Source organism: Pipistrellus kuhlii, unplaced genomic scaffold (genome assembly GCF_014108245.1).
Source record: "Pipistrellus kuhlii isolate mPipKuh1 unplaced genomic scaffold, mPipKuh1.p scaffold_m20_p_7, whole genome shotgun sequence".
In the NCBI taxonomy this organism is placed as follows: domain Eukaryota; kingdom Metazoa; phylum Chordata; class Mammalia; order Chiroptera; family Vespertilionidae; genus Pipistrellus; species Pipistrellus kuhlii.
The window spans coordinates 33,813,352-33,840,154 of record NW_023425573.1 but is presented as its reverse complement, the minus strand read 5'-3'; the positions used below and the strand labels follow the sequence as shown (position 1 = coordinate 33,840,154).

Below are 26,803 nucleotides of genomic sequence, written 5' to 3'. Positions count from 1 at the left end.
CGTAATTAATGGATTTCTCACTTAATAGTTATTTTAACAACTTTGACAGAGAAGAGTTAATCTTCGTGTTTGGAATATAACAGTACTGGAAACATATTTGACAGAAAAAGTAATGACAGAACACTAATCTGTGCTCTGTTGAAAACTGATCCTCAAGAGGCTATATGTTTTTTTCTTTTTTAAAAAATATTTTATTGATTTTTTTACAGAGAGGAAGAGAGAGGGATAGAGAATTAGAAACATCAATGAGGGAGAATCATAGACCAGCTGCCTCTTGCACACCCTCCACTGGGGATGTGTCCGCAACTAAGGTACATGCCCTTGACCAGAATCGAACCTAGGACCCCTCAGTATGCAGGCTTGATGCTCTATCCACTGAGCCAAACCAGTTTCGGCTATGTGCTTGTTTGTTTTTTCAATCAAATTGAGTGATTCTTCTTTATTTTTCCAAATTTTTATTTATTAATTTTAGAGAGAAAGGAAGGAAAAAAGTAAGAAACAGCAATTTTTACTGGTCCACTTACTTATGCATTCATTGTTTGATAATTGAATGTGCCCTGACTGGGGACAGAAACTACAACTTTGGCCTATCAGGACAATGCTCTATACAACTGAGCTACCTGGCCAGGGCCAAAGTAGTGATTCTAATATGAAGATTTAGGCCGAACAGTTAACAATAAAGAAATGGGTAGATAATTTGGGGACCATCTCAGATTTATACCTAGAAAATATAAACTTTGTAAAGGATAAAGTTAAGACCTGATAATTTCAGTCTTGGCTCCTTCCCATTTTCTCTACAAGAATCTCACTAAGTTATTTAAAATCCTTGAACCTCAGTTCACTTTTGTGGATAATAGAACCTGCTTCCCAAGGCTCTAAGAATAAAATTCAATGAGATAATTTATATAGCAAGTTCAGTATAGTACGATACTCAAACTCTATTAAGCACTAAAACTGAAAAATAAATTACCAGTTTCCATACCTTGAATCCCTTTCCTAATTATCCCAAATAAAAGATATAACATTGAGTCATTCTCCTTAATTAATTTTTTTAATTATACTCCTTTCTACAAAATCCTGAAGCAGCTACCAATTATTTCCTAGTTCATTTAAAATTCTTGATCTGGCTTTAAATATCACTGATATTTACCTAACTGAATGTTCACTATCCCATGTAGCGGCCAACTTTTATTTCCCCCACACTGGCCTGCCTTCAACTCCCTTCATTTTTGAGCTGTCTCTAAAGTCAGTGTTCTGCCAAAAATGCTCTTTTCACTCTCTTTTGTTTAAATTATACAATCTCTTATATTTCACTCAATTTTTACCTTCTCTAGAAGTCCTTTTGAGGAAACCCAGGTAAGAGCAATCTGGCCCTTTCAATTATTCAAATACTAGAGGCTCAGCATAGTTCACTTCCACTTACCTAAGCTGGCCCCCCACCCATCACTGCTTGTAGCTCACACCCGCCCTTCGCCTCTGGGAGACTCGCTAGTAGCTTACGCCTGGCCCTGGCCCTCCACTCCTAGCTCACTGGTCCGCCCTCCACCGCTCTAAGGTCTCCTCCGCTAGTAGCTCACTGCCCCACCCCGCCCACTTGGATGCTCATTTGGTCATGTAGTGTCACAGCCATAGGCTTTTTATTAGTATAGGTTTTATTTTTCCATTTCTGATCATAGTATCCTCCACACGCTTATACATCAACAAATGTTTACTGAGTTCCTACTTATATGCAAGGGGCCATGTATGTATTCTGTGAGGAGCACAAGACTATAAAACACAAGACCAGAATCAGATTGGGGCCTGTATAATTGCAGCTGTTCATCAAATGCTAATTTGTGAGCTTCTAGAGTCGATGGGGATACAGCTGTTAAGTACAGTTCTTCTGGATTAGAAAGGAATAGACCATCTTGATTCCTGGTGCATTGTGGAGGAAAAGGGGATGGGGGGAAGACAGAAAAGAGACACTTATCAAAACCACCCAAGAAGCTTTTGCAGAATAGAATTACATACTCCTACTCCCTACCTCTAGTATCAGAATGGGGTAGAGTAGAGATGATGCAGATATTACAGTCTGCAAAGGCTCCCAGGTGAATATGATAATGTCTCCCCTCACACTTTTACCCTGACTGGCCTATTTCTTAAATTACTTAAACATGACATTATTTTTGACCATTTACAAACCTTCAGAATAGGGCTGGCATTTATTTTACTCTTCAAAGTCAAACCTACAAGAATTGAATTTAATGTATCAAACCAATAGTTAGCTGTGCATTTCAGAACTCAGTAACTGCTAAGAAGCCTGGGCGTAGTCCTATAAATGAAATGCATTGGCCATTATCACCATATCTGTTGCTGTAAAACAAAACCATTTTTTGAAAGCCAAAAATAAAATTACCTGTAGCATTAAGACTACCGTTTTCACCACATTCCACTGTGATTTTCTGCCATCCACAATCACGGTAAATCCTCTAGCCTTACACTTTTCACTGAAATGAAACAAAACTACAAAATATTAAACTTTATATTTTATTCTTCACAATTCTAAATAAAGTTCACATCTTAATTGTATATGGAGCAGCATTAATGTCACGTGGTTTGGTTTACATTGTCAACACAGTATATCATTTGAGTTTTCTCAAGCAATTTGTTCTTCTCGTTTCAGGAAATAATGAATATTTACAAGCTAATTTGGCAAGAAAATTACTTTGAAAGCATGGAAAGTCACTTTCTTAAAAAGAGAAGAAATCAAAGTAATCTTCAAATAGTCTCACTGGTCTCTTAATTTCTTAATCTATAAAATGGGATCACACTGAAGTAGGTAACTAATGACTGCCAAGTGAACACATAATTTTCATCTCTTCTTTCTGTCTGAAGTATAAGGTTTGTAAAGGGATACTGTAAACAGGTAGGAAATAAAGTAAACTATTACTGAACCATTGGAAAAGGGTCTCTTTGTGTTCTTTTGGAGAAAAGTAATAAGATGAGGTAGTGTGCACAGTAATCCAAAGCTTGAATATAGCATCTCTAACCCACCTCTGCTCTCACTTTTGCACTCTCCATCATTGACCAGCAAAATATTATGTTGTGTATTGGAAAATGTGTTATTGCTATATATTATCTATTACTCAAGGACTTACTAACACTTTCCAAAAGCCTACCCTAGTAAAATGCAACTATATGAAAAAAAAAACTCCATTCTAAAACCAAGCCACATAGCTCTATTATTATTGTTGTTGTTGTTGGTGTTTTACTTATAAAATCAATTGGATTAAGGGATCTCAATTACCCTTCCTCCAATACAATGGAAGAAACTACAGCTTTGCTTAGCAAAGCAAGGATTTATAGTGAAACCTCTCTCCAATCAAAGTTCTCCCAATTGTGTATATTACAGGAAAGGTAAACAACAGACCCTTTCTTGAGATTTAAATCCAACAGTGAGGGGATTTTGCTAATCCTCCCTTAATCCCTCTAAGAATTCACATTAGCTTCAAGAGGGTTTTTGGAGAAGTGATGTCCAATTCTAATGAAAAACAGTAAGATCATAAGAATGATATTGTTAAAGGCAGGAACAGAACCTAAGCCTCCAAAAAAGAGAAGTATGCAACAGGTGAAACAAATTGAATCATATCTTATACAATATTCTATATAATAAAAGGTTAATATGCAAATAGACAAAATGGCAGAACAACTAACCAATCAAAGAGTAATATACTAATGATATGCTAAGGCTGCTCAACCACTCGCTATGATGTGCACTGACCACCAGGGGGCCAATACTCCGACTGGTGGGTTAGCTTGGACTGAGGGAGGTGAGCTGGACACGCCCTGGAGTCTTCCAGCAGTTCCTCCCTGATCAGATAGTCCCTCAGCCTGGCCTGCACCTTCTCGCAATCCAGGACCCCTCAGGGGATATTGGAGAGCTGGTTTTAGCCCAAACCCGCAGGCCACTCCCCTTGTAGGGCACCAGATGCAGGGCTCATGACTGGTGAGCACTGCTCTGGCAGCACGAGCATCTCCCAATTGGGACTAATTGGGCATGAGCCTGAAGCAGGCACAGTGGGGCCGGGGTGAGCGGGAGTGGCAGGTAGGAGCTGCAGGCAGCATTGGATTGCGGGTTTTGGCCCAATCCTTGGAGGCCACCCTGAGGGACCTCCACCTGTGCACGAATTCGTGCACCAGGCCTCTAGTGATCATATAAAAAACTTGCACACAAATGTTTATAGTAGCATAATTCAAAATAGCTAAAAGCAGAAATAACCCAAATGTCCTTCAATTGATAAATTGGAAAAACAAAATGTGATAATCCATATAATGAAATAATATTCAACCAAAAAAAAATAAAAGTACTGAAACATGCTAAATAGCATAGATAAACCTAGAAAAGAAGACAGAAACAAAACTCCGTATGTTATAATAAGGTTCCATTTATATAAAATATCCAAAATGGGTAAACCCACAGAGACAGAAGATAGCAGATTAGTGGTCATCAGAGGCTGGAAGGTGGGAAAGGGGAGTTCCTGCTAATGGGTATAAGGTTTCTTTTTAGGCTGATAAAAATGTTCTGTAATTACAGTGTGATGGTCACACCCACCTTGTGAATATACCTGCTGAATGGTACACTTTTAAACGTTATGTGAATTTCATGGTATCTGAATTATATCTCAATAATTATATATTTCAAATGCTGAAGTGTTCTAGTTTTGAATTTTGTATTACAAAATAGAGGACCTACTAGTATTGTTGGGTTGGGTAGCAAGAAGTTGAGGCAATATAATAAGCACTTCTGGATTAGCAACAATGCATAAAGACTTAACTGGGGAAAGCAAATCTGACATCTAATTGCTGGTTGTGGGATCAGGTAAGGAGGAAATTCCTGGAGTTCCCTACCAACAAGACATCTAGGAAGACCACTATGACTCAGAGAGGACAAAAGCCCAAGAGAGATCAGCTGGAGAGGGTAACTGGCTATTGAGTGGTTTTTACATACATGACAAGTCAGGGACTTCCAATGCATTATGGGAACTTGCAGGAGGGAGAGCTAAGACACAGACTGCCTAGTAGAGAGCCTTTCCTGATGGGTACCAGAGCCAAGAGAAGTGAGCCACTCCCATAATTTGGTATTTTCTCCTCACTGGCATCTGCTTGTCTCAGGAACAGGTTACACAACCTATTTTGTTAAGAAGTTTTACACAGGTTTTTAAATTTCAAAGCATATTCTAAATTAATCTGTATATTAAGACAAAGAAAGTAATGAAGCTTGCAAATACCATCTGCAGTGATCTTAAGGAGATGAAATACTCTAAATTAATCTCTTGAGGTACTTAAAAGCACCCTTAATCATAATTTTCTCACATTTTAATGAAATAGATAATGAAAACACACATAATCCAAAGACACTATTTCATCTAAGGGAGAGATTTTTTTTTTGGTGGTTGTTTTTTTAACTTATTCCTACAAGTGAAGTGACAGTTTAAGCTGTTTTTAACAACATACATAATTTAGAAGCATGCTATGTACTTTATAAATGGCATGTTGGAGGAGCTGAGGTGCTATACCAACAAATTCTTACACTACCATTTACATGTTTATATTTTAAGAACAATAACAACAAACTATTAAAACCCTGCCTCCTTATTCCTACTCTGTTAAGAGCCTTTCGAGGGCGAGGTGACTCCGTTTAAACAGGCAGTAAAAGAGAAGACACTCCTCAACAAGCTCACTCACTCTATGTGCCAGGGTTTCCTGAGCTCAGTGTTGGATAGCTCTTAATAATTTCTCTGATTACAATGAAGGGCTCCTTCTTCTCCACTCACAGAGCTCTGCTTATACGTACATAACGGCACTAATTTCACTCATTCTTTTATTATAATTATTGTTTATAATTTATCTTCACTAGATAACATGCTCCCCAAAAAGCAAGAATATTATCTTACTGATATCTTGGCAGCTCCCAGCACAGTGCTTTAAATACAGAGGCCCTTTAAAAATGTAACATGATTCAATCAAATCACTCCTCAGTCAGAATGCAGCAATGGCTTTCCTTCCAATTCAGAACTTAATGGCCTGCAAGGTCCTCTATGTTCTGACTCCAGCCTCTCTCTCTCTAATCACTCTTCCAGAACTCTGTCCCTCTCTCAAGCTGCTCCAGCCACCTTACTGGTCTCACATGCTGAGCCTGCTTCTGTCTCAGGGCTTTTGCACTTACTGTTCCCTCTGTCTTAAATGTTCTTTCTTAATGCTCTTTCATCAAACATTTATAGGTCCTTTTCCTCAATTCAATTACATCTGATAAAATCTTACCATTTTGTAAAATACTGACTCACCTACCCTTCCCAAGCCATCTCTCTCTTAACTCTAGTGTTCATAGCCTTCATGAACATCTAATATGCTATGTATCTATTTGTAATATTAGTTTGACCGTTAAGGCATAAGGCTGATAAGGGTGGGGCCTGGGTCTGCTTTGTTCACCCATCTCCTCAGTACTTAGAAAAATGAGAAGCTCAATGTAGGACCTCATGTATTTACTGAGTGACTGAAGACTTATGACTTTAATGTCTGTGTAATTTTTGGCAAGTCATTAAACCCTTGTGCTCTGATGTTTCTTCTATAACATAAATGAGTTTTCTACAACTAGGAAGAACCAATTTAAAATCTTAAATTTGGATTTTTAAAAAATGCAAAATTTGAGAAAAATAGAAAGGTAACTTCTATACCTGTTGTAGCACTACAGAATCAGGAATAACCTGGAGACGTTTTTCAAATTCTAATGCCTGAGAGTCAACCTCAGAGATTCTGATCCAATTGTTTTTGGAGGCCTAAATCACGAGACTTCAGCCCCCAAATATCACTGATGGGGGGAAAAAGTTGGGGACTTTTTTGTTTTCCTTGTTGTTGAAATGAAGAATGGGCCCAAGCAAAAAGAAAAGTATATGTTTTGTCTTCACTCAAGAAATATAAAAATTAAAAATCCAAAGACCTTTGGATTAAAATATAAATATTTTTTGCATTTTTTAAAACAAGAATATTTTAAACTCCTAATAGTCTTCACTCAATAAATTAAAATATGCAAATGTACTAATATCTATACAGTGAAATACATAACTAAATAAAAGATACTTTCTATTCAACTCATTCCTCTAAGTTTCCTCAAATTGCATGATAAATAAATACTCCATCTTCATGTTCCTTAAAAGTTGATAGAACATACATTTTGGAAATCTGTATATTATTCAGTGCCTGAAGAGCATAAAAAAGAGTATTTTATCTGTTATGGTATCATAAATTACAGATTCTAGTGTTTTTAATTATAACTTCACTGCTAATAAAAGCAGATGTTAGCAAAGTATATTTTGACAATAGCAAAAATCATTAGTAATTGAATGAAGATATACTGAGATTTAAGAAAAGACACCTTAAGAGTCACCTTGGAATGCTGAGTAGATAGTCTAAGGTGACACTCAGCTCATCCATATTTGTCTGTTCCAAGCATAATGGAATTGTCAGAATGAGGCCACTTCGTCTGTCCTTTCCTCCTGTTAAAGAAAAAAAGGTAAATTTAACATGTAGTAGCTATTAAAGCACTGAACAAGTAATATATATTCGGGTTCAATGCTACTAAAATAATTACAAGTTTAAGATACCGGTAAAAAACTACCTAGTGGCTATTTATTTTATTTACTGTAAATGCCCATAGTAGTATAGCAAAATTATATAAAATTTAGAAAAAAAAAATAAGAGGAAAAAATTCACCCATGAAATTTTCACTTACACATAGCAATTATCAGTTTAATTTTCTTCTTTCTAGTCTGCTTCTTAATTTAATCAACTCATCAAACACCTATTGCGAGCCCAGCATAATAAGCATTTACAAGTAAAATTAAACCAACCTAAGAAAAGCTTTGAGTCATAAGAAATAATGGTATGAAATGTGACAGTTTATTTGCTAGGTTGTGTTATAAAAAGAATTAAAGAAATGGAGAAGCCCTAGCTGGTTTAGCTCAGTGGATAGTGTCAGCCTGCGAACTGAAAGGTCCCAGGTTTGATTCTGGTCTAGGGCACATGTCCAGGTTGTGGACTTGCAGGAGGGAGCCGATCCATGATTTTCTCTCATCGTGGATGTTTCTATCTCTCTCTCCCTCTTCCTTCCTCTGAAATCAATAAAAATATATTGAGAAAAAAAATGGAGAAAATGATAGAATTTATAAACAAAGCCAAAAGAGCATTCTGTGATGAGGACTGATATGAGCTAAAACACAAAGGTCAGCTAGACATTCTGTGTTCATGAGGCAATAAAGAGAAAGTCCTGCCCAGCGGAGAAGAGTGTATGGCAACTGGATATAGAAGCTGAAAGCCAGGTAGTGAAACTTACATTTCATGTTTGTTCAGCTCCTATCAATTTTCCATTATTAATAGAATGTAACTAATACTTTTATACACACAGAGCTCCTTTGAAAGTCCCCCTTATGACTGACTTCACACTCTAAAGCCCATCTTTTGATGCAAGTGACAGTTGTGTGGCCTTTTTAGCAGCCTAAAAACCAGCAGATTCTAAAGGAAACGATTCTGTATTATCTAAAACTGGAGTGGGAACCTTTTTTCTGCCAAAGGCAATTTGTATATTTATAACATCATTATGGGTCATACCAAATTATCAACTTAAAAATTAGCCTGCTATATTTGGTAAACATTTAATTAACTCCCCCAATGCCTTGGCAGGCCCAAACCAAATGATTTCACGGGCCTTATATGGCCCATCAGCTGGACGTTCCCCACCCCTGATCTAAAAGGTGTGAACAAGATGACTGCTATGAGTGGCATAAATGCAATTTTTTTTCTTTTTAAAAAAATATATTTTATTAATTTTTTACAGAGAGGAAGGGAGAGAGATAGTTAGAAACATCGATGGGATAGAGTCATCGATCAGCTGCCTCTTGCATGTCCCCTACTGGCAATGTGCCCACAACCAAGGTACATGCCCTTGACCAGAATCAAGCCCTGGGCCCTTCAACCCGCAGGCTGACACTCTATCCACTGAGCCAAAACGATTTCGGCAACATAAATGCAATTCTTGATGTACCAACCATAGAAGATCCTTTTATTAGATTAATCATAAAAATTATTGATATTCAACCATTTTATTTAAACTCAATAAATGGTAATCAAGTGATTCAACTTAACAGATAATCAATTGAGACTTTCAATTGCACGTTTGGTTTGTTTGTTTGTTTGTTTTGTCTAGAGTGTAAGATGAAAAAAAAACAGATTGCACCCATAGTTTTCTAACTCTGTTCTCTGAATGATTTTGGTTTAAAAAGTTTTCTCTATTTTTAAACAAGTTTGAAAATTAAGTGTTAATTTAATGGTTAAAATAATTAATGGCCAATGGAGAAAAATCAAGAGTGGTGGCCTAAGAGACGTTTCATTTTCTCCTCAAAAAATTTTAATCTTTATCTCTTCATTAATAAGATGGAAGACAAGTTAGGATGCAGGGTATCAAAAAAATGGTTATCACCTCTGGCCTGTAGCATGCTGACCCACTGTGGAATTGTCTTCAGGGGATAGCTCTCACATTCTAGTTAACCTTACACCCTCAGCTTGCACTATCAAACAATAAAACAATCACTGGTACAAACACAAAAGAGGGCAGAAGCTGGCAGGAAAAGACTTTCAAGATAGGTAAGGTCAACAGTCAAATGCTGCACAGAGATGAGTGTCATAAGGAAGCAAAATATCAGAGATAAAGACTATAAAAGAATAATAATATCTACTCTTGGCAATGGTGTAGGCAAACAGGCATTTTGAAACAATATTGTTAGAGAGCAATCTGACAAAACGTCACACAAATTTAAAAGTAAATTTTCTTTTACAGGCCCACTTATAGAAATACATATTACAGAACTTGTACAACACGCACAAACGTTGAATAAAAATGTCTCCTACAACACCATTCATATCAGAAAAGAATGGAAAAACGTGTCAACTGGTAAGGGAAGAGGATTCTTCATAAAAAGGAAATGCACGTCAATAAACAAACAGTAACACTAATAGACAATACCTTTTTTGTCTATTGTACTACCCTAGAAAGACATGTCAATATACAGAGAGCTACAATATTCTTTGGGGGGGAAAAAGACATTAATAGTCTAAATATCAAGAAAATTCTGATAGGATCTAAAGTAGGGGTGTCGAACTCAATCAGAGAAGGGGCCAAAATCTAAAATCCAGCCTAAATCGCGGGCCGAATGGTTTACTGAACACTCATAAACTGTCATTGTGATGGAAACGCAGCGGAGTGCAGTGATGACAGCGCGGTGCGGGCCACATTGCAAGGCCTGGCGGGACGGATTTGGCCCGCGGGCCTTGTGTTTGACACATGTGATCTAAAGAGTAAGGAAGAAAAATTGAGATAACATAATAAAATAACCCTAAACAGGTTGGCCACAGTAGCTGTTCTAAAGCATGTGCTAATTTACTCAGTGATCCAGAATTCCAGAAAAATCACTACACCCAATGTACCCACCACTGCTCTCACACTGATAAAATATCTTGCAGTTCCTCTCTGACTCTTCTTAGCTGACATAGACTTTGCACTAATAACTGAAGGTAAACCAAGCTTGTATAGCCAAGTTCACACAGCCAAAACTGAAAGCTGTATAACTGATATTTCACAATCCTCTCAGCACACTGAAACCTTCTCACAGAAAGATGGAAGATAAGCTAGAATGCAGGGTATCATAAAAACTAATTACTCTATGTATTAGAAACAATTATTTAGATGTATTTAGTCAATTATTCTTAGACTGTATCAATTATTTTATTTTCATGTAAGAAGTGAGACATCATGACATCTACCCTGTGGAGATCATTTTACCAAATTACAGAACAGATAAAAATTGGCCTGCCAAGAAACAACAGTGACAGACTTGGCTTGCATGGCTATCCCTTCTGATTAAAAGATGCCTCAGGAAGACCTCTGAAACAAAAATCTCAGGAAAATGAAGTGCATTTCTGTCAAACTTAAAAAAAAAAAAAAAGTTTAAACAAGTTTATACATCAAACACTTCCAACTTTAAAGAAGGAAGACATACCTGAAAGGAAGGCCAGTTTTTTCTTCAGAATGGGTAATATTACTGAGGCCTCCATTGCACTCCAGTAAACTTCTTCACGTCTAAAAACACAGAAAGTTAAATATCAATCACAAGATGGTAATTACTCCATGAAATATATACTTATGATGGCTTATACCAGGATTTCCAAATCTCAACATGACATGTATTTTGGTCAGATCATTTATTGTTTTCTGTAAGAAGCTGTCCTGTGCATTGTATGATATTTAGCAGCATTCTCTATTCACTAACATACCAAGAGCACTGCCCGTTTTAGGTTGTGACTACCAAAATGTCTCTAAACACTGTCGAGCATTCTCTGGCAGGCAAGGTTACAGCCAGTTGAGAATCACTGGCTTCTCTGTTTTTTCAGAGCAAACCTCTTGGACTAAATAGTATCTGGTACATTGTAGTAACTCAATAAACTAATCTGTTGAAATAAAAAAAAATGAATCAATCAAATAGGTAGTCATCTTTCTACTGGTCTCATTATTAATTATATAACTTAATTCCAAATACACAATTCTTTAAGTTTCACTATTAAATGGCTTTCTTGGATTTCTCATATCTTTTGTTTCTCTACAATACAAAGTAACAAATCTTTCCCTCATGTTTACCTTAAGATATTCCTTAATGCACTGTTTCAATTTTTGCCCTCCACTCTAAAGTATCTCCAGGTTTCCACATTTTGTATTTTTTAATAACCCAGGGTAAAATATGATTAGCCTAGTAGATCTCTTTGTACCAAGTCATAAGTCAGTGTTCTTGGTATGGTTTTCTAGTGTCCACTTGGCCACAACCAGGGGTTATGGCTAAATACAAAGAGTCGCCATCCATCCAACAAGAGCTAAGGAACAAGACAGTTTCCCTTAAAAGGGAGCTTTAGCATGGCAGGCATCTGAAGGCTTGGCCAGCTCTGTTTACTACCAAAAAAGGATTTTAAGGCGAGCGGGACCTTTAAAACAAAATAGGAAAATCAAACATTCCACTATATTATCCATCTAAATTTAATTTCATGTCTGAGAGAGTATTCTCCATCATATTTTATCCCTCCTTTCCCTTTTCCACCTCACACCCACCCACCATTATAACATATAGTAACAGTTCTTTGGAACAGATCATGAAATTGCCTTATTATTTAGTAAAAATATATGTTCTCTTTTTAAAATAATTCAGCCTCTTTTTTTAACTGAGATGTAATTAACATATAACATTATATTAGTTTTAGGTGTACAATATATTGATTTAATATTTGTATATAGTGCAAAGTGATCACTACAATAAGTCTACTTAACATCTGTCACATACAGAGCTATAGAAATTTATTTTCCTGTATTGAGGACATTTAAGATTTACTCTCTTAGCAACTGTCTAATGTGCAAAAGAGTATTATTAATTACTAGAGGCCAGGTGCACGAATTTGTTTGCAATTTATTACTTCAGCCTGGCTGTGGGATCAGCCGAAACCAGCTCTCCAACATCCCCCAAGGGGTCCCGGATTGCAAGAGGATGCAGGCCTGGACAAGGGACCCTACCGGTGCACAATCAGGGTCAGGGAGGGATGCAGGAGGTGGGAGGGCTCCAGGGCGTATCCGGCCCATCTTGCTCAGTCCCAATTGGCCAAACCACAGCAGCAAGCTAACGACCAGCTGGAGCATTTGCCTCCTGGTGGTCAGTGCAGATCACAGCGACTGGTCGACTGTCTGTCCCCTAGTGGTCAGTGCACATTAGAGCGAATGGTTGAGTGGCCTTAACATATTATTAGCATATTATGATTTGATGGTTGTCCAAACAACCGAATACTTAGCATATTAGGCTTATATTATATAGGATAGTCACCAGAAAGCATACTCTGTTAAGAATAATTTTTTAGCAGAGTAGAAAATATGACTCTTCTATATGAAAGCATATTACTTATCTAGCAAATACCTGCTATGAGCCTCTGCCATTTTAGGCACTGTGCTTTCAACTGGAGCAAAAAACTAATATCACAGCCCTGCCCTGGGGGGAAAAAAAACAACCCAAATATTAATGGAAACAATGTAATCTGTATTTGTCAGATAATGACTAATAAACAAGACTATTATAGAAGTATATTATTTTATAGCTTTTGTGTACACAACAAAAAGACCATTGTTTGCACTTATATACAAAAAAACATACACTATCAAACTAAATGCAATATATTCTTAATTAAGTTTTATCCTTGAATATTTGTTTGCAATTTATTCATTTATTTTGTTCTACATCAGCCCAGGCTAACATAAAATTAGTAGAAAGTATAAGGGAAAAGCTTATATTTTATATTAATCTAAAACCAGAAACATTTCATGCATACAGATCAATAACTTGACCTGATTAGTTTGCAATCCAGCTCTACAAGAACAGACAGCTCAGATTTACATCTATTGGCCCCTCTCCTATGACCAGCTTGTCAGAGACCAAATATGAAAAGTTTATAATGATAATAATGATTGTAAAGGTTAACACTTATTGTTTACTGAAAGGCATGCATTATCCTAAGTGACTTATTTCTATTAACTTATTCAATCCTCACATGTCTATAAGGAAGTACTCTTACTATCCTCATTTTACAGAAGAGTTAACTGGAGCTTAAAGAGATTAAGTGCTGCCTAACAACTCACAGCTAGTAGGTGGGGAAGTGAGGATTCACACCCAAACAATCTGGTTCCAGTAACAATGTTCTCACATCATGCTATCAGCCTTCCAATAAAACAGCTCAGAAGATACCCAGTGATTTAGAATGCATGTGTGTATGTGGCACTGCCTTGATTCATGATAAGGCACCAACACTTTTACCCACCATTTCCTTTGTATCATCAAGTGCAAATGCCAACACAGTGAAAAGGGCAAATAATACTTAAAAAATATTATAAAGCCAAAACCGGTTTGGCTCAGTGGTAGAGCGTCGGTCCCAGGTTCGATTCCGGTCAAGAGCATGTACCTTGGTTGCAGGCACATCCCCGGTAGGGGGTGTGCAAGAGGCAGCTGGTCGATGTTTCTCTCTCATCGATGTTTCTAGCTATCTCTCTCCCTTTCTCTCTGTTAAAAATCAATAAAATATATTTTTTAAAAAATATTATAAAAGTAGTTTGAACTCATAGACCCGTGAAATCTAGAAACAAGGGAACTGCTTATCTAGGCTGTCAATGGGATACTCCCACCAAGGAATTTCAACTTTGAGGCAGTAATGCAGACACAGGAACAACTTACTCATAGAAACAGAACAGGCTTCCTAACCAGTCTTTTCCTATGATATGAACACAGACAAATTTTGGTTTCTTCTTATTATCTGAACCTACTTTTCCATCTTTCTCATCAACCCTGAATTATACAACATCTTTCAAATAAATCCCTTTTCTGCTTAAGTTACCGATAATCAGGTTCTTTTTTAGTCAATGGAGAAAGTTGATTAGTATAGGGAACAAAAATACAATTTAGAGTTCAGTAGGTCATGAATGCAGTCATTTAATGCTTTTTAAAATATATTTTTATTGATTTCAGTGAGAAAGGGAAGAGGAAGAGATATCAAAACATCAATGAAGAGAGAGAATCTTGATCGACTGCCTCCTGCATGCCCCCTATTGGGGATTGAGCCCACAACTTAGGCATGTGCCCTGACCAGGCATCGAGCTATGACCTCCTGGTTTATAGGTCGATATTCAATCATTGAGCCACATCAGCCAAGATAAATGCTTCTTTAAAAAAAAAAAAAAAAAAAAAAAAAAGTCTGTTCCATTTATTCTGAATAAAATGTTCATCAATATATTGAGGTTTTAAGCCTTGCTACATAAAACCCAATTAATCAGCACCCAAGAGAAAAGAACATCTGGAATTCCTGATGCCACAAAGCATAAGAATTGAGAGATGCAGCTGACCCTTGGAATCTGTGTTATCTAAGCTCTGCAAGTCAGGTTATTGATTTTATGCCAACAAGTGACAAATTTTTCACCATTATGTTCTCTACATACTTAGAGCAAATATTGAGATGGTTTCAGTCTTCATTACAGACTTATTCTGGTTAATTATGATATCCAGAAAATATCTTACATTTTATATGTCATCTGAGATAGATTCTTTTTTTTAAAATATATTTTATTGATTTTATACAGAGAGGAAGGGAGAGAGAGACAGAGAGTTAGAAACATCGATGAGAGAGAGTCATCAATCAGATGCCTCTTGCACACCCCCCACTGGGGATATGCCTGCAACCAAGGTACATGCCCTTGACCGGAATCGAACCCGGAACCCTTCAGTCCCCAAGCCAACGCTCTATCCACTGAGCCAAACCGGTCCCGGCCTGAGATAGATTCTTTATCCAAACTCATTACTTTACAGAACCACCTCCAAAGACAAAATACTAAATTGATGTGGTTCAATAGTTTTTTAAGGAACATCTTACAAGTGATGACAAAGTAATTTGAAATAATGAGATATATAGGTTTTTGGGTGTGTGTGCCAAGATCAAATGAATTGATGGATAAAATGTGAAACAGTCAAGAGATGAAAGCTATAATGTTTACTCTTTATATCGCCTTGCTTCCAGAGTCTACATTCCATCGATTTCTTTCACTGTTACTATAAAAGAAATAATAATGAAAAATAATGATTATCTGTAACACTAACTCCAATTAAATTTCGTTTTTCAAAAGTTACTTGTTTCAGATTTTTTTTCAAACGTTTAACATAGCCATTAAAAAATTGCCTATCTCTGGTGATATTATATAACTGACAGTAGTTAAAATAATGTACAAAACACACACAAAGAGAAAAATCTTGCAAAATATAACCATCCACTAACATCACCAAAATACAATGTTAACAGGAAGGTACCAGGTCATTATTTTTCACAAAAAGAAGCTTATTCAACCTTAAATATATTTGAATTGAATATATTCACAAACAAGAAGTGAAGCCAATGGCAGACATTTACTTGATATTAATAAACAGTGGCAAGAAAAACACTCTTTAAAAAAAAAAATTGTCAGGTGAAGCAGGCCAAGAAATGAAAAAATTAAACAATTCACAACATGTTTACCAAAAACATGTCAGATTTCATATATGGTCATTTAAAATGACTTATTTTAAGTCACGTTTATTAAATAAGGAGAGGCAGAAAGTCAGAGTATAGTAGATGATGCTTTAGAGACTGGTGACTATAAAGAAAAATGTGCAACCATAACTGCATGCTACCTTCAACCGAAAATAAGAGACAATGAAGCAAATTAATATCATTCCTAGGTACAAAATAAATCCTACCCAAAACAGAGCCCTTTTACTAAAGTTAGGGATAATGAATCCTGAGACTAGAAATATAGGGAGACTAAGTTTCAACTGATACCTGTATCCATTTTCTTTAAGCATCTTTCCAAGATCTTGCAGAGTTAAAAAGAAGAAAATTGGGGCAAACAAGTAAATTGGCATCCTGAATCCCCAAGGGCAGAGACCACGTCTTAAGTTATCTTTGCTAGGGTCCCTTGGCCTGGCCTGTGCCCTCTCACCATCCAGGACCCCTTGGGGGATGGTGGATAGCTGGTTTTGGCCTGATCCCCGCAGGCCCGATCCAGACAGGAGGGAGCCCAATCCTATGCATTAAGCATCTGCCCCCTGGTGATCAGTGCATGTCATAGCAACCAGTCAACCAGTAGTTCAGTTGCTTAGGCTTTCATATATATAGATTTAATCACCTGTTCACTCATTTAACAAATCTATAATAAGTACCTATTACACTGAGGCAATGTTAGGTAAGGCATTAAAAAATATCTGATAAATGGATAAATGAACAAATATATTAAACAAACAGTAAAGCAAAACACTTACCCTATAAATCCTAATATTATCACAACTACCTGGATGTCAACATCTGTGGTGTAATCACAGGATCACATATACATGATTTTCCTTAAAAGCAGCTCCTCTCGGCTTCTTTCTACTGGGACAGCCTCCCGCACATCCAACAGCTACTTAACTGCTGGATGCTGGCAAAAGGGAGGTCCATGGATGGTGGTAAGATGGACATCAATGGATGCTATTAATGGGCTGCCAGTAGAGGGCAGCAGAGGACATGGTGAGGAGCAGAGGATGTGTAGAGGAGCAGGAAAAGAGAATTGCAGGCCTTTTAATAAGACTGAGCAAATTACAATCCATAAGAGACTGTAATTGATGATATGAATGGGTGCACTGGAACTCCTCTCTCAGCAAGTATAAATCAGCCAGTTTATTTGGAAAATTTAGTTAGGTTCTTCAAAGAGCATTTATAACAAACAGTGAAAACCCATTACGATAGCCTATGGCTAACTAAATCATCTCTAAGTCTATATCATGTGAACACATAATAGCAATGAACAAAATCAGACTGTGGGCTCCTTAACCTTGTATTCCAGAATAAATACTGTCTTTTAATTCAACTGTTGTGATAAAGAACAATTTTAGAGATTAAAACAAACAAATGAGCACACGTACTCAATGTTAATCACTAGTTGCTAAGTAGGTTCTTCACTCTACACACCCATATATGTAAAATTATACAGTAATGGGTACAAGGTTTCTTTTTGGGGGTGATGGAAATGTGAGATAAAATTGTGACTTTCAATAAATCTAAAAATCACTGAACTGTACAATTAAAATGAGTGCATATAATTTTTATTGCATATAAATTTTATTGAATATAATTTTAAAAATAAATAGAATAGCCAATTTTATAAATCAGAAAAATCTGAATAAAAATGTTGGGTGCTTTAAGTATTTAAAACAAAAAAGTGAAAATATGTAAGCAATATGTTCCATAAAGTCTGTTAAGTGAATTGCATATGCTAAGCAATTTATCCCCCTGACTTCCACTATAATTAGAACACATTGCTATGAAAGAACTTCAGCTGCAAAGACAAATTTCTTTTGACACTGTACATTCTGGATGGGTTAAAACAATAATTTTTTTAATAGAGTGAAGAAAAGAGAATATAAGCAATAATGTTAATATTTTTATGATCATAAATGCCCAAATACTATCACTAAATAAATTGCTACTACAAAGGCAACTTAGAGTTGCTTTTTGTTTTTAACCCATGGAGAGTCTATAAATAAGTATCTTAGGGTATCACAAAGTTTTCACACCAACACATACAGACATCCAAAATCTTATTATAGGTTAAATACTTATTATTTTCAATAGTATCATGTTTAAGGCAAATCAAGTTTGCTTTTGAAAAAAGTAGAAAGTGTGCCTTTGAATTAAGAGAATACTTAAGACTGTTCTGCATTCCCTAAAAGTCAAGGCATAAGCAGGGGTGGGGAATGTCCAGCCTGTGGGCCACATAAATCCTGCAAAATCATTTGGTCTGCCTCTGCCAAGGCATTAGGGGTGAGTTAGTTAAATGTGTTACCAAATTTAGTAGACTAATTTTTTTTAATATATTTTATTGATTTTTTTACAGAGAGGAAGAGAAAATGATAGAGTCAGAAACATCGATGAGAATCATCAATCAGCTGCCTTTTGCACACACCCCACCGGGGATGCGCCTGCAACCAAGGTACACGCCCTTGACCAGAATCGAACCTGGGACCTTTCAGTCCACAGGCCGATGTTCTATCCACTGAGCCAAACCGGTTTCGGCTGCGCTAATTTTTAAGTTGATAATTTTGTATGGCCCTTGCATGATTTTATAAATACCCACATGGTCCTTGGCATATAAAAGGTTCCCCACCTCTGGCGTAGAGGATCACTGTATGTAAATCACTTTGGAAACAATACCTATACTAGAATAAAAGGTGGAACCTCAAATTAGTTATCTGTTCATTTACTTGGACCTCCAAATAAAAATAACAGCAATAACTATATTATTGAGAATGTTCTGTGTATAAACCACTTTATGTACATTGTTTCATTTATAAAACACAACAATCCCATGCGGTTAGAATTATTGTTGTTACCACTTACCAGCTGAGGAAACTGGTACCTGAGATGAGGAGAGGTTAACCTGCCCAAGGTCATACAGCTCCTAAATAGCAAAACTGGCATAGTCCTAACTAAGGCAGAGTCCAAGACTTAAATTATATTACTCCTCATGCTCTTGTTTAATAACCTATTTATTATAACATGAATAATAAAGGTCTTTAAAATCTCTCGAATAGCCCTAACCAGTGTGGCTCAGTGGATAGGGCATTGGCCTGCAGACTAAAAGGTCCCAGGTTTGATTCCAGTCAAGGGCATGTACCTTGGTTGCGGGCATATCCCCAGTAGGGGGTGTGCAAGAGGCAGCTGATCGATGATTCTCTCTCATCAAAGTTTCTAACGCTATCTCCCTCTCTTTTCCTCTCTGTAAAAAAAAAAAACAAAAAAACAGCCACCGAGACCGGTTTGGCTCAATGGATAGAGTCGGCTTGGGGACTGAAGGGTCCCGGGTTCGATTCCGGTCAAGGGCATGTACCTTGGTTGCGGGCATATCCCCAGTAGGGGGTGTGCAAGAGGCAGCTGATCGATGACTCTCTCTCATCGATGTTTCTAACTCTCCATCTCTCTCCCTTCCTCTCTGTACAAAATCAATAAAATATATTTAAAAAAAAAACAATAAAATATATTTTTAAAAATCTCTCAAATAGAATTGTTCATTTTTTAGATATAACAACATTAAAGCTGTTTGTTAAAAAGAGTATCTAACCTTTTAGTGACATATATTTTAGTATTTTCAAGTGAAGCATGTCTGGTATTTATTTATATCAATAAAGGGATAGAGGGATATACTTTTACATGGAATTGAATTGGCCACATGCTGATAATTGTTGAAAGTTTATGACAGATAAACAATGGTTCATTTTACTGTTCTCTCTGCTTTTGCATGTTTGAAAACATCCATGGTAAAACTAAGACTAGATCTTTAAACAGACCAATACTCTAAAAGAGAAAGCTATATAATTCTTTTATTTTCTTACTTAGCAATATTTTCTTTATTTCAAAATCAAGGTGAGGAAACAGACTACAAATCATTTTTTAAAATTCACATATCCACCTTCATATTCAAAAATTCTTTGTGAAGAGAGATCTGAGTATTTGGTCCCCATGTAAGACTCCAGAGAAGGGGAGGACAATTTTGACAAAAGCAATAATCTATCTATATATAAAAGCCTAAGCAACTGTCACAACCGAAAGGACAACTGGACAGGCTGCGGGGGGCGACCAGGCTGGCTGGGGGGTTAGTGAAGGGCAACCAAATGACCGAACAGCAGGCTGCGTGAGGCGACCAGGCCGGGGGTGGGGGGCAATTGGGGGCGATCAGGCCAGCAGGGAGGGCAGTAAGGAGCAATCAGGCAGGCAGACAGAGGCAGTTAGGGGTGATCAGGCTGGCAGGGGGAGCAGTTAGGGGAAATCAGGCAGGTGAGTGGTTAGGAGTCTGCGGTCCAGGATTGTGAGAGGGATGTCCTGGATTGGAGAGGGTGCAGGCTGGGCTGAGGGGACCATCTTCTAACCCCCCTCCATGCACAAATATATATATATATATATATATATATATATATATATATATATATATATATATATATATATTAGAGGCTCGGTGCACAAAATACACTAACACACACACACACACACACACACACACACACACACACACACACATATATATGGCTAAGTGTCTACCTGACTGGTAGCTATGACATGCACTGACCATCAGGGGAAAGACACTCAATGCAGGAGTTACCAATGATGTGGCCATTTGAAATTAAACAGCACCATGAACTTGGTGCTGACAAACCAACACTTGGCTTCACCCAAGTGGTACATGGGCCCCACCACCAACCTGGAACAACAGCACACCAAATCGCAGCCAATGCTGCCAAGACTCCATGGCACAAAATGCGGCCCACAGCTCAGCCCAGCCCAGAAACAGTCACTGGTAATGACGTCACATAGCAATGCCCAGCTTCCTCTCCCTAACGACTAGGCCCTTGAAGTTCCTTCAGCCCAGGAACCTGACTTGCTTTATAGCAGGTGCAAACATTTTACAGTTTAACCAAATGTCTGTGATGCATTTTCCCATACCTCATCTCATTTGATCGTCACAGAAGTCCTGGAGTAGGTCGATAGGAGACACAGAATCCTATTTTATTTTCATTAGCAAGATGTGAGTAGTGATATTAAACTATTTATTTTAATAAATTTCCTTTCAATGTGCACAAATCTGTGCACCAGAACACTAGTCAGATGATAAAAAGACATTTTTACTCCCTGTCTCCTTAGCACTTTTCACTTTGTGACTGGAGTCATTTTCTCAGCAGTCAGCCTCTCACTATCACTATCACAATATTCTACTCTTTTAGTGATTAAATTACTAAGGCAAGCAAAAGTTTATGAAGTTTATGTCCACCATACTCATTCGCTGTGATGTAGCGGTTGGTCAGAAAACCAGGGAGATCTCTTAGGTAAAGAATAAATTAAGTATCATATTATTTGACCCAAAGAACAGAGTCCAAAGGTTTTGCCTATAACACATATTAACATTTAAGAGGCTATTCCAGCCGAGACCAGTTTGGCTCAGTGGTAGAGTGTCGGTCTGCAGACTGAAAGGTCCCAGGTTCGATTCTGGTCAAGGGCATGTACCTGGGGCAAATCCCCAGTAGGGGGTGTGCAAGAGGCAGCTGGTTGATGTTTCTCTCTCATCGACGTTTCTAGCTCTTTATCTCTCCCTTCCTCTCTGTAAAAAAATCAATAAAATATTTTTAAAATTTTTCAAATTAAAAAAAAAAAAGAGGCTATTCCAAATTTTGAAACTATTTTACCTATATAATCAATAGATTAAAAAGTTACTTCTGGAATTAATGTAGGTGTTGGCTCAGTCCTCTGAATGTCTGTTTGTTTCACTAGGACAATACCTGACACATGACCAATGCACAGTATATATTTGTTGAATAAATTCCCTTATTATGATTTTGCCAGCTCTCTCATTTAGGTGCCACTGGGCAGAATAATTATGAAGCAAAAGAAAAAGGAAAAAGAAAACTTAGATAATTTTAAACTTGACAAAGAACTATGAATAAAGTATGTATTACTGTGAACAGAATATTAAATTACATGGTTCAAGGACCTTTACTGAAACATCTTGGGACCTGGCCCATCAGCATCATGAATGGAGAGGCACTTTATAAAGCCTTCTTTATACCCCGCCAACTCTAACTTTTGGCTTTTACAATGGTTTATTTAACCTTACTACATTTACAGTCTAAATGAGTTTTCATTATCTATATTTCCACACTTGAAAAAAGTCACTATTTAGCATGAACATTTTTCCATTTTCTGAAATTACAATTTCACTTTTATCACAATATTCACCATCAGCATCTTCTCCATCTCACTTTCTCACTTTAGTATCTATAAATACTTTCCTGCAGTAGTTAGATGGCTCCTCTCTCTAGCACCCACATCTTACTTGGCACATTATCTGATTTGTAGAACCCACAAAAGAACCAGAGAGGAAACTGGGATTCTTCTGGACAGTTGAAAGTAAGTTTTTGCTAGCATACTTGAGGCAATATCATTTCTGTTATCAATTAATACTATATTCTAGAAGTAAGACTGTGGCAACAGCAATTAGGGGGGGGAAATTTTGTAGAAATACAAAGTCAATTTTTAAATGGTGATTGTTTACACAAAAATAATTTAAGTTTAAAAGGGCTTTCTTGAAGTGGCCACTGCCTCTAGAATAAAGTATACTAGTTAGCTAGGAGGCACCAAAACAGCACTTCCTGTTTTTAAAGACTTCTGTACTGTTTGTGAAGTCCCTGGAAACTTTGAGAAAGTTGCTTTAATTCTTACCCTAATTTCAGTGCCTTAAGAGGACCCAGGTGCCATTCTGTGTGGGGTGATATGCCAGCATTCTTTCATTAGATCCCCCTCTTAGTTTAAGCCTAAATGCTTAAAGTTAAAGGGACCTGACCTAAGATAATCACCCCTTCGTTATGATCCCTCTATCTCCCAGGAATCTATCTTGATATCTATCAACACCTGAAAAAAACTGAGAGGCGACAAAACCCTTTCCCCACAAGAGAAAAAGACACCAAATAAACTAGACTTTGCTACAGGGACAAAAGAGGGAACTCTTAAATTAGTATTTCCTCAAAGCTCCCTAATACATCAGCCCTGCTCACAGAATTACAAAGGCATAAGCCACCTTCATCTATGTAAAAGTATGAAAAAAGATATCAGAACAGTGAAGAATGAAAAGTATCCACTAAAAAAACAACAAATCAAAAAACTTAAGGTAACATTCAAACTTAATTTTATATTTTTAAACAAATATTTGGGATACTAAAATAATTTTTAATGCACTAAAAAGGGAAAAACCTATAACATTTATGTAAGTAATAAAAGTAAGTTCCTAATTCAAAAAGAACAAAGGAAAACAGAAGGATGGAAAAATAGATCTAAAAAATTGAGGTGGAGAATTAAAATAAAACAAAACAGTATATCTAATTTATAAACTAACATCTGATTTTTTTAATTAAGAAAATAGACAAGGATAATGAAGAAAAAAACAAAAGCAGAAAGCACAAATATACAGAATAAGGAGGAAAATACACTTTCAACAACATATAAATACTTGTTACAAAAGATTATTTATGGTGGTATAACAGGAATTGGAAATAACCTGCATGTCCATAGATAAGAGTAGATGAATAAAGAATTGGTGTATCCACCCAATAGAGTACCATGAAGCTATAAAAATGAAGATCTCTATGAGATAATATGATTTGTTAAGTGAAAAAAGCAAACTGCAAAAGATGTGCAGTGGTCTACTTTCTGTGCAGTAGAGGGGGGGAGGGAGAGAGACATACACACATACATTCATCTGCTCATTCTGTGCAGAGAAACAAAAGATTAGTCTAGTCAAGAAACTAGACTAATTGTCTTGAGGAAGTATAGGGAAATGGGTGAAAAGCATCAGGATTTGGAAAAGGAGTGGAAGAGATGGAAGTGATGACTAACACTTCGCTGAGTATAGCTTTCTGTGTAGTTGACTTTTGTAACCATGATAATGTTTCACATACTCAAAGATTTACAACAAGAATGAAAGGGTTAAAAACCCAAAAACAGAAATCAAACAGAAAGAAATGTCTCTAATGGAATTTCAAATGACAACCATAACTACACTAAAGGATGAGGCAGGAAGAGAGAACAAAGCCAAGTGGCTTTTGAACATAGTATTTTTAGTTCGTATTCTCAGGCTGTAAGCAAAAAAAAACAAAAAAAACAAAAAAAACAAAACCATAAATAAATACAGAATTCCAGTAAATGGGTTTGTGTTTTTTAATAGTGGTAAGGGATTAGCACTTCTGAATTAAAGTACTTTCTGTGTATTCTACTACTCAGCAAATAAGTAAGTAAAGTGGATATAATGGGAGCCACACTTCTGTCAAAGGGAGTTACAAATACAAGATGAGACAAATGTAGGTTACAGTTGTTCGTATGGAAAATAATACATTAAGTAATAACACAAGCATAAACTCTGTGCTGATGATTAACTTTATATATATCAACTTGACTAGGCCAGAGTGCCATGTATCTGACTGATTATTATTCTGATGTTTCTGTAAGGGTGTTTCGGAATGAGATTAACATTTTAATCAGTGGAGTAAAGCAGATGACTCTCCATTCTGTGGGTGAGCCTTATCCAGCCAGCTGAAGAACAGAAAGACTGACCCTCCCCTGGTAAGAGAGTTCTCCAGCAGACTTCGCTGATGTTCTGAGAACTAGAACCCTGGTTACCCTTGGGCTCCTACACCCTGTCCACCCTACAGACCAGACTTGCCAGCCTCCACAGCCACAAGAGCCAATTCCTAATGAATCTCCCCAATAGAGCATATTGGTTCTACTTCTCCGGAGAACCCTGACTAATAAAGGGCCTAAATTCAAAGACCTCTTAGCAGCAATGAGCACCTGTGCCTTGATCTATATTTCTAAATACTATTCCCACTAAAAAAGAATGAGAGCTGACTAAAATACTGGTATTCCAAGTTGGGGAAAGCAGAAGATAACTCTTGACCATCTTTTGCCAGAATATAAGTCCATGCTGAAAAATCTGTGAGTACATATCAAAAGGACACAGAATAATATAAGATCATCAGATGTTAAAACTAGTGGATAAAAAACATTTATGAAAAATAGGATATCAAAAGTCTCCATGTATCTTCCGAAAAGACACTTTATTAATTATAAAAGAAAAATAAGTAATTTTATGGTAGGGAGACCTGGAGGACACCATCATAACCAAGTGATAAGAATTTACATCACTAGTATTGCAACAACAGCATGAACCTCCAGACATGACTCACTGATATCCTGCTGTGGTATTCCAGGCGAAAATGCATAATCTGAATCTAAGCAGGAGGAAACACCAGACAAACTCAAATGGTGCAATACTTCTACAAAACCGCTCACCTGTATTCTTAAAAAATGTCATATCATGAAACATAAAAAGACAAAGGACATGTTCCAGATTAAAGAATAAAAAAGTAAGACAAACAAAAGTAATACATGATCCTAGACTAGATACTATACCAGGAAAAAAAGATTCTTTTACTCAAAAGGAATCAGAAAATTTGGATAAAGGCGATACAGTATTGCATCAATGTTAATACCCTAACTTTGATTATTATACTTTGACTAATTACGTGGCCCAATGCACGTAATTCATGCATTGGGGTGTGGGGAGGGGAGGGGTCCCTCAGCCCAGACTGCACCCTCTCTATCCCTCAGGGGAATGTCCGAGACAAGGATCAGGCCTAAAATGGCAGTTGGACATCCCTCTCACAATCCAGGACAGCTGGCTCCTAACCACTCACCTGCATGCCTGCCTGATTGCCTCTTGTTTATTTGGCTCATGTTAGCCTTTGAGTTTGATATGCTTGCTGTATAAACTCTGAAAGGTTTCCCTATTCCAGACACTCCTCTTTCACATACTTGCAAAATTAACTACCTCACTAGTTTAAAATCCTGAATGGTCCTCCACGGCCATCTGTTCTGCAAGAGTTAAGTCTGAAAAAGCCCCTGCCCCTCTTTCTATTTCATGTCCTTCTCATCAGCAAAAATAAAAGTGCAGTTCTCTCAACCTACAATGCTCTGGCATTGTTTGTGTTCTAGCATATCTGCTATCTCTGTTTATCTAGTCAAAGAAATTCCTTATTCTTTGAACTGTAAATTAGCTTCACCTTCTCGGGAAACCTTCCCTGACACAACACTCTTTGTGAGGACAAGTTACCATTTTCTTCCTTCTTATATCTTACACGATCTTTATTACACTTATAACTCAGTATATAACTTAGCTGAGTGGGAATTCATTGATAGAAGGAACCAAGTTATATTTACTTGTGTTATTTTTACATATTTGTTAATTACTTTTTTTTCCCAAGTACAGCTTACTTTCAACATTATTTTGTACTGGTCTCAGGTGTACAGCACAGTAGTTAGACAATCATATACTTTACAAAGTATTCCCCCTGATATTTCCAGTACCACCTGGCACCACACATAATTATTGCAATATTATTGACTATATTCCCTATGCTGTGTTTAAACTCCCATGACTATCTTATAACTACCAATTTGTACTTCTTAATCCCTTTACCTCTTTCACCCAGTCTCCCAAATTCCCTCCCCTGCTCTGGCAACCACCACTGGGCTAGCTGTGTCT

General features: G+C 36.9%; 1 protein-coding gene across 3 annotated transcripts in view; it reads right to left on the bottom strand.

Moving 5' to 3' along the window:
• Positions 1–26,803, bottom strand: part of SESTD1 (SEC14 and spectrin domain containing 1) — a 92,843-nt gene that overhangs the window by 47,778 nt on the left and 18,262 nt on the right. Inside the window, exons 1-4 of one of the 3 annotated variants that reach the window (XM_045575750.1) lie at positions 13,035–13,082; positions 11,088–11,167; positions 7,424–7,532; positions 2,396–2,486 (exon numbers count right to left, since the gene is read on the bottom strand). In XM_045575750.1, the coding sequence (XP_045431706.1) occupies positions 2,396–2,486; positions 7,424–7,532; positions 11,088–11,167; positions 13,035–13,054 (300 nt within the window). In that variant the 5' untranslated portion in view covers positions 13,055–13,082. Of the gene's footprint in view, positions 1–2,395; positions 2,503–7,423; positions 7,533–11,087; positions 11,168–13,034; positions 13,083–26,803 lie in introns of those variants that run through there. The other 2 variants (XM_036421142.2, XM_036421143.2) reach the window with 2 other exon arrangements.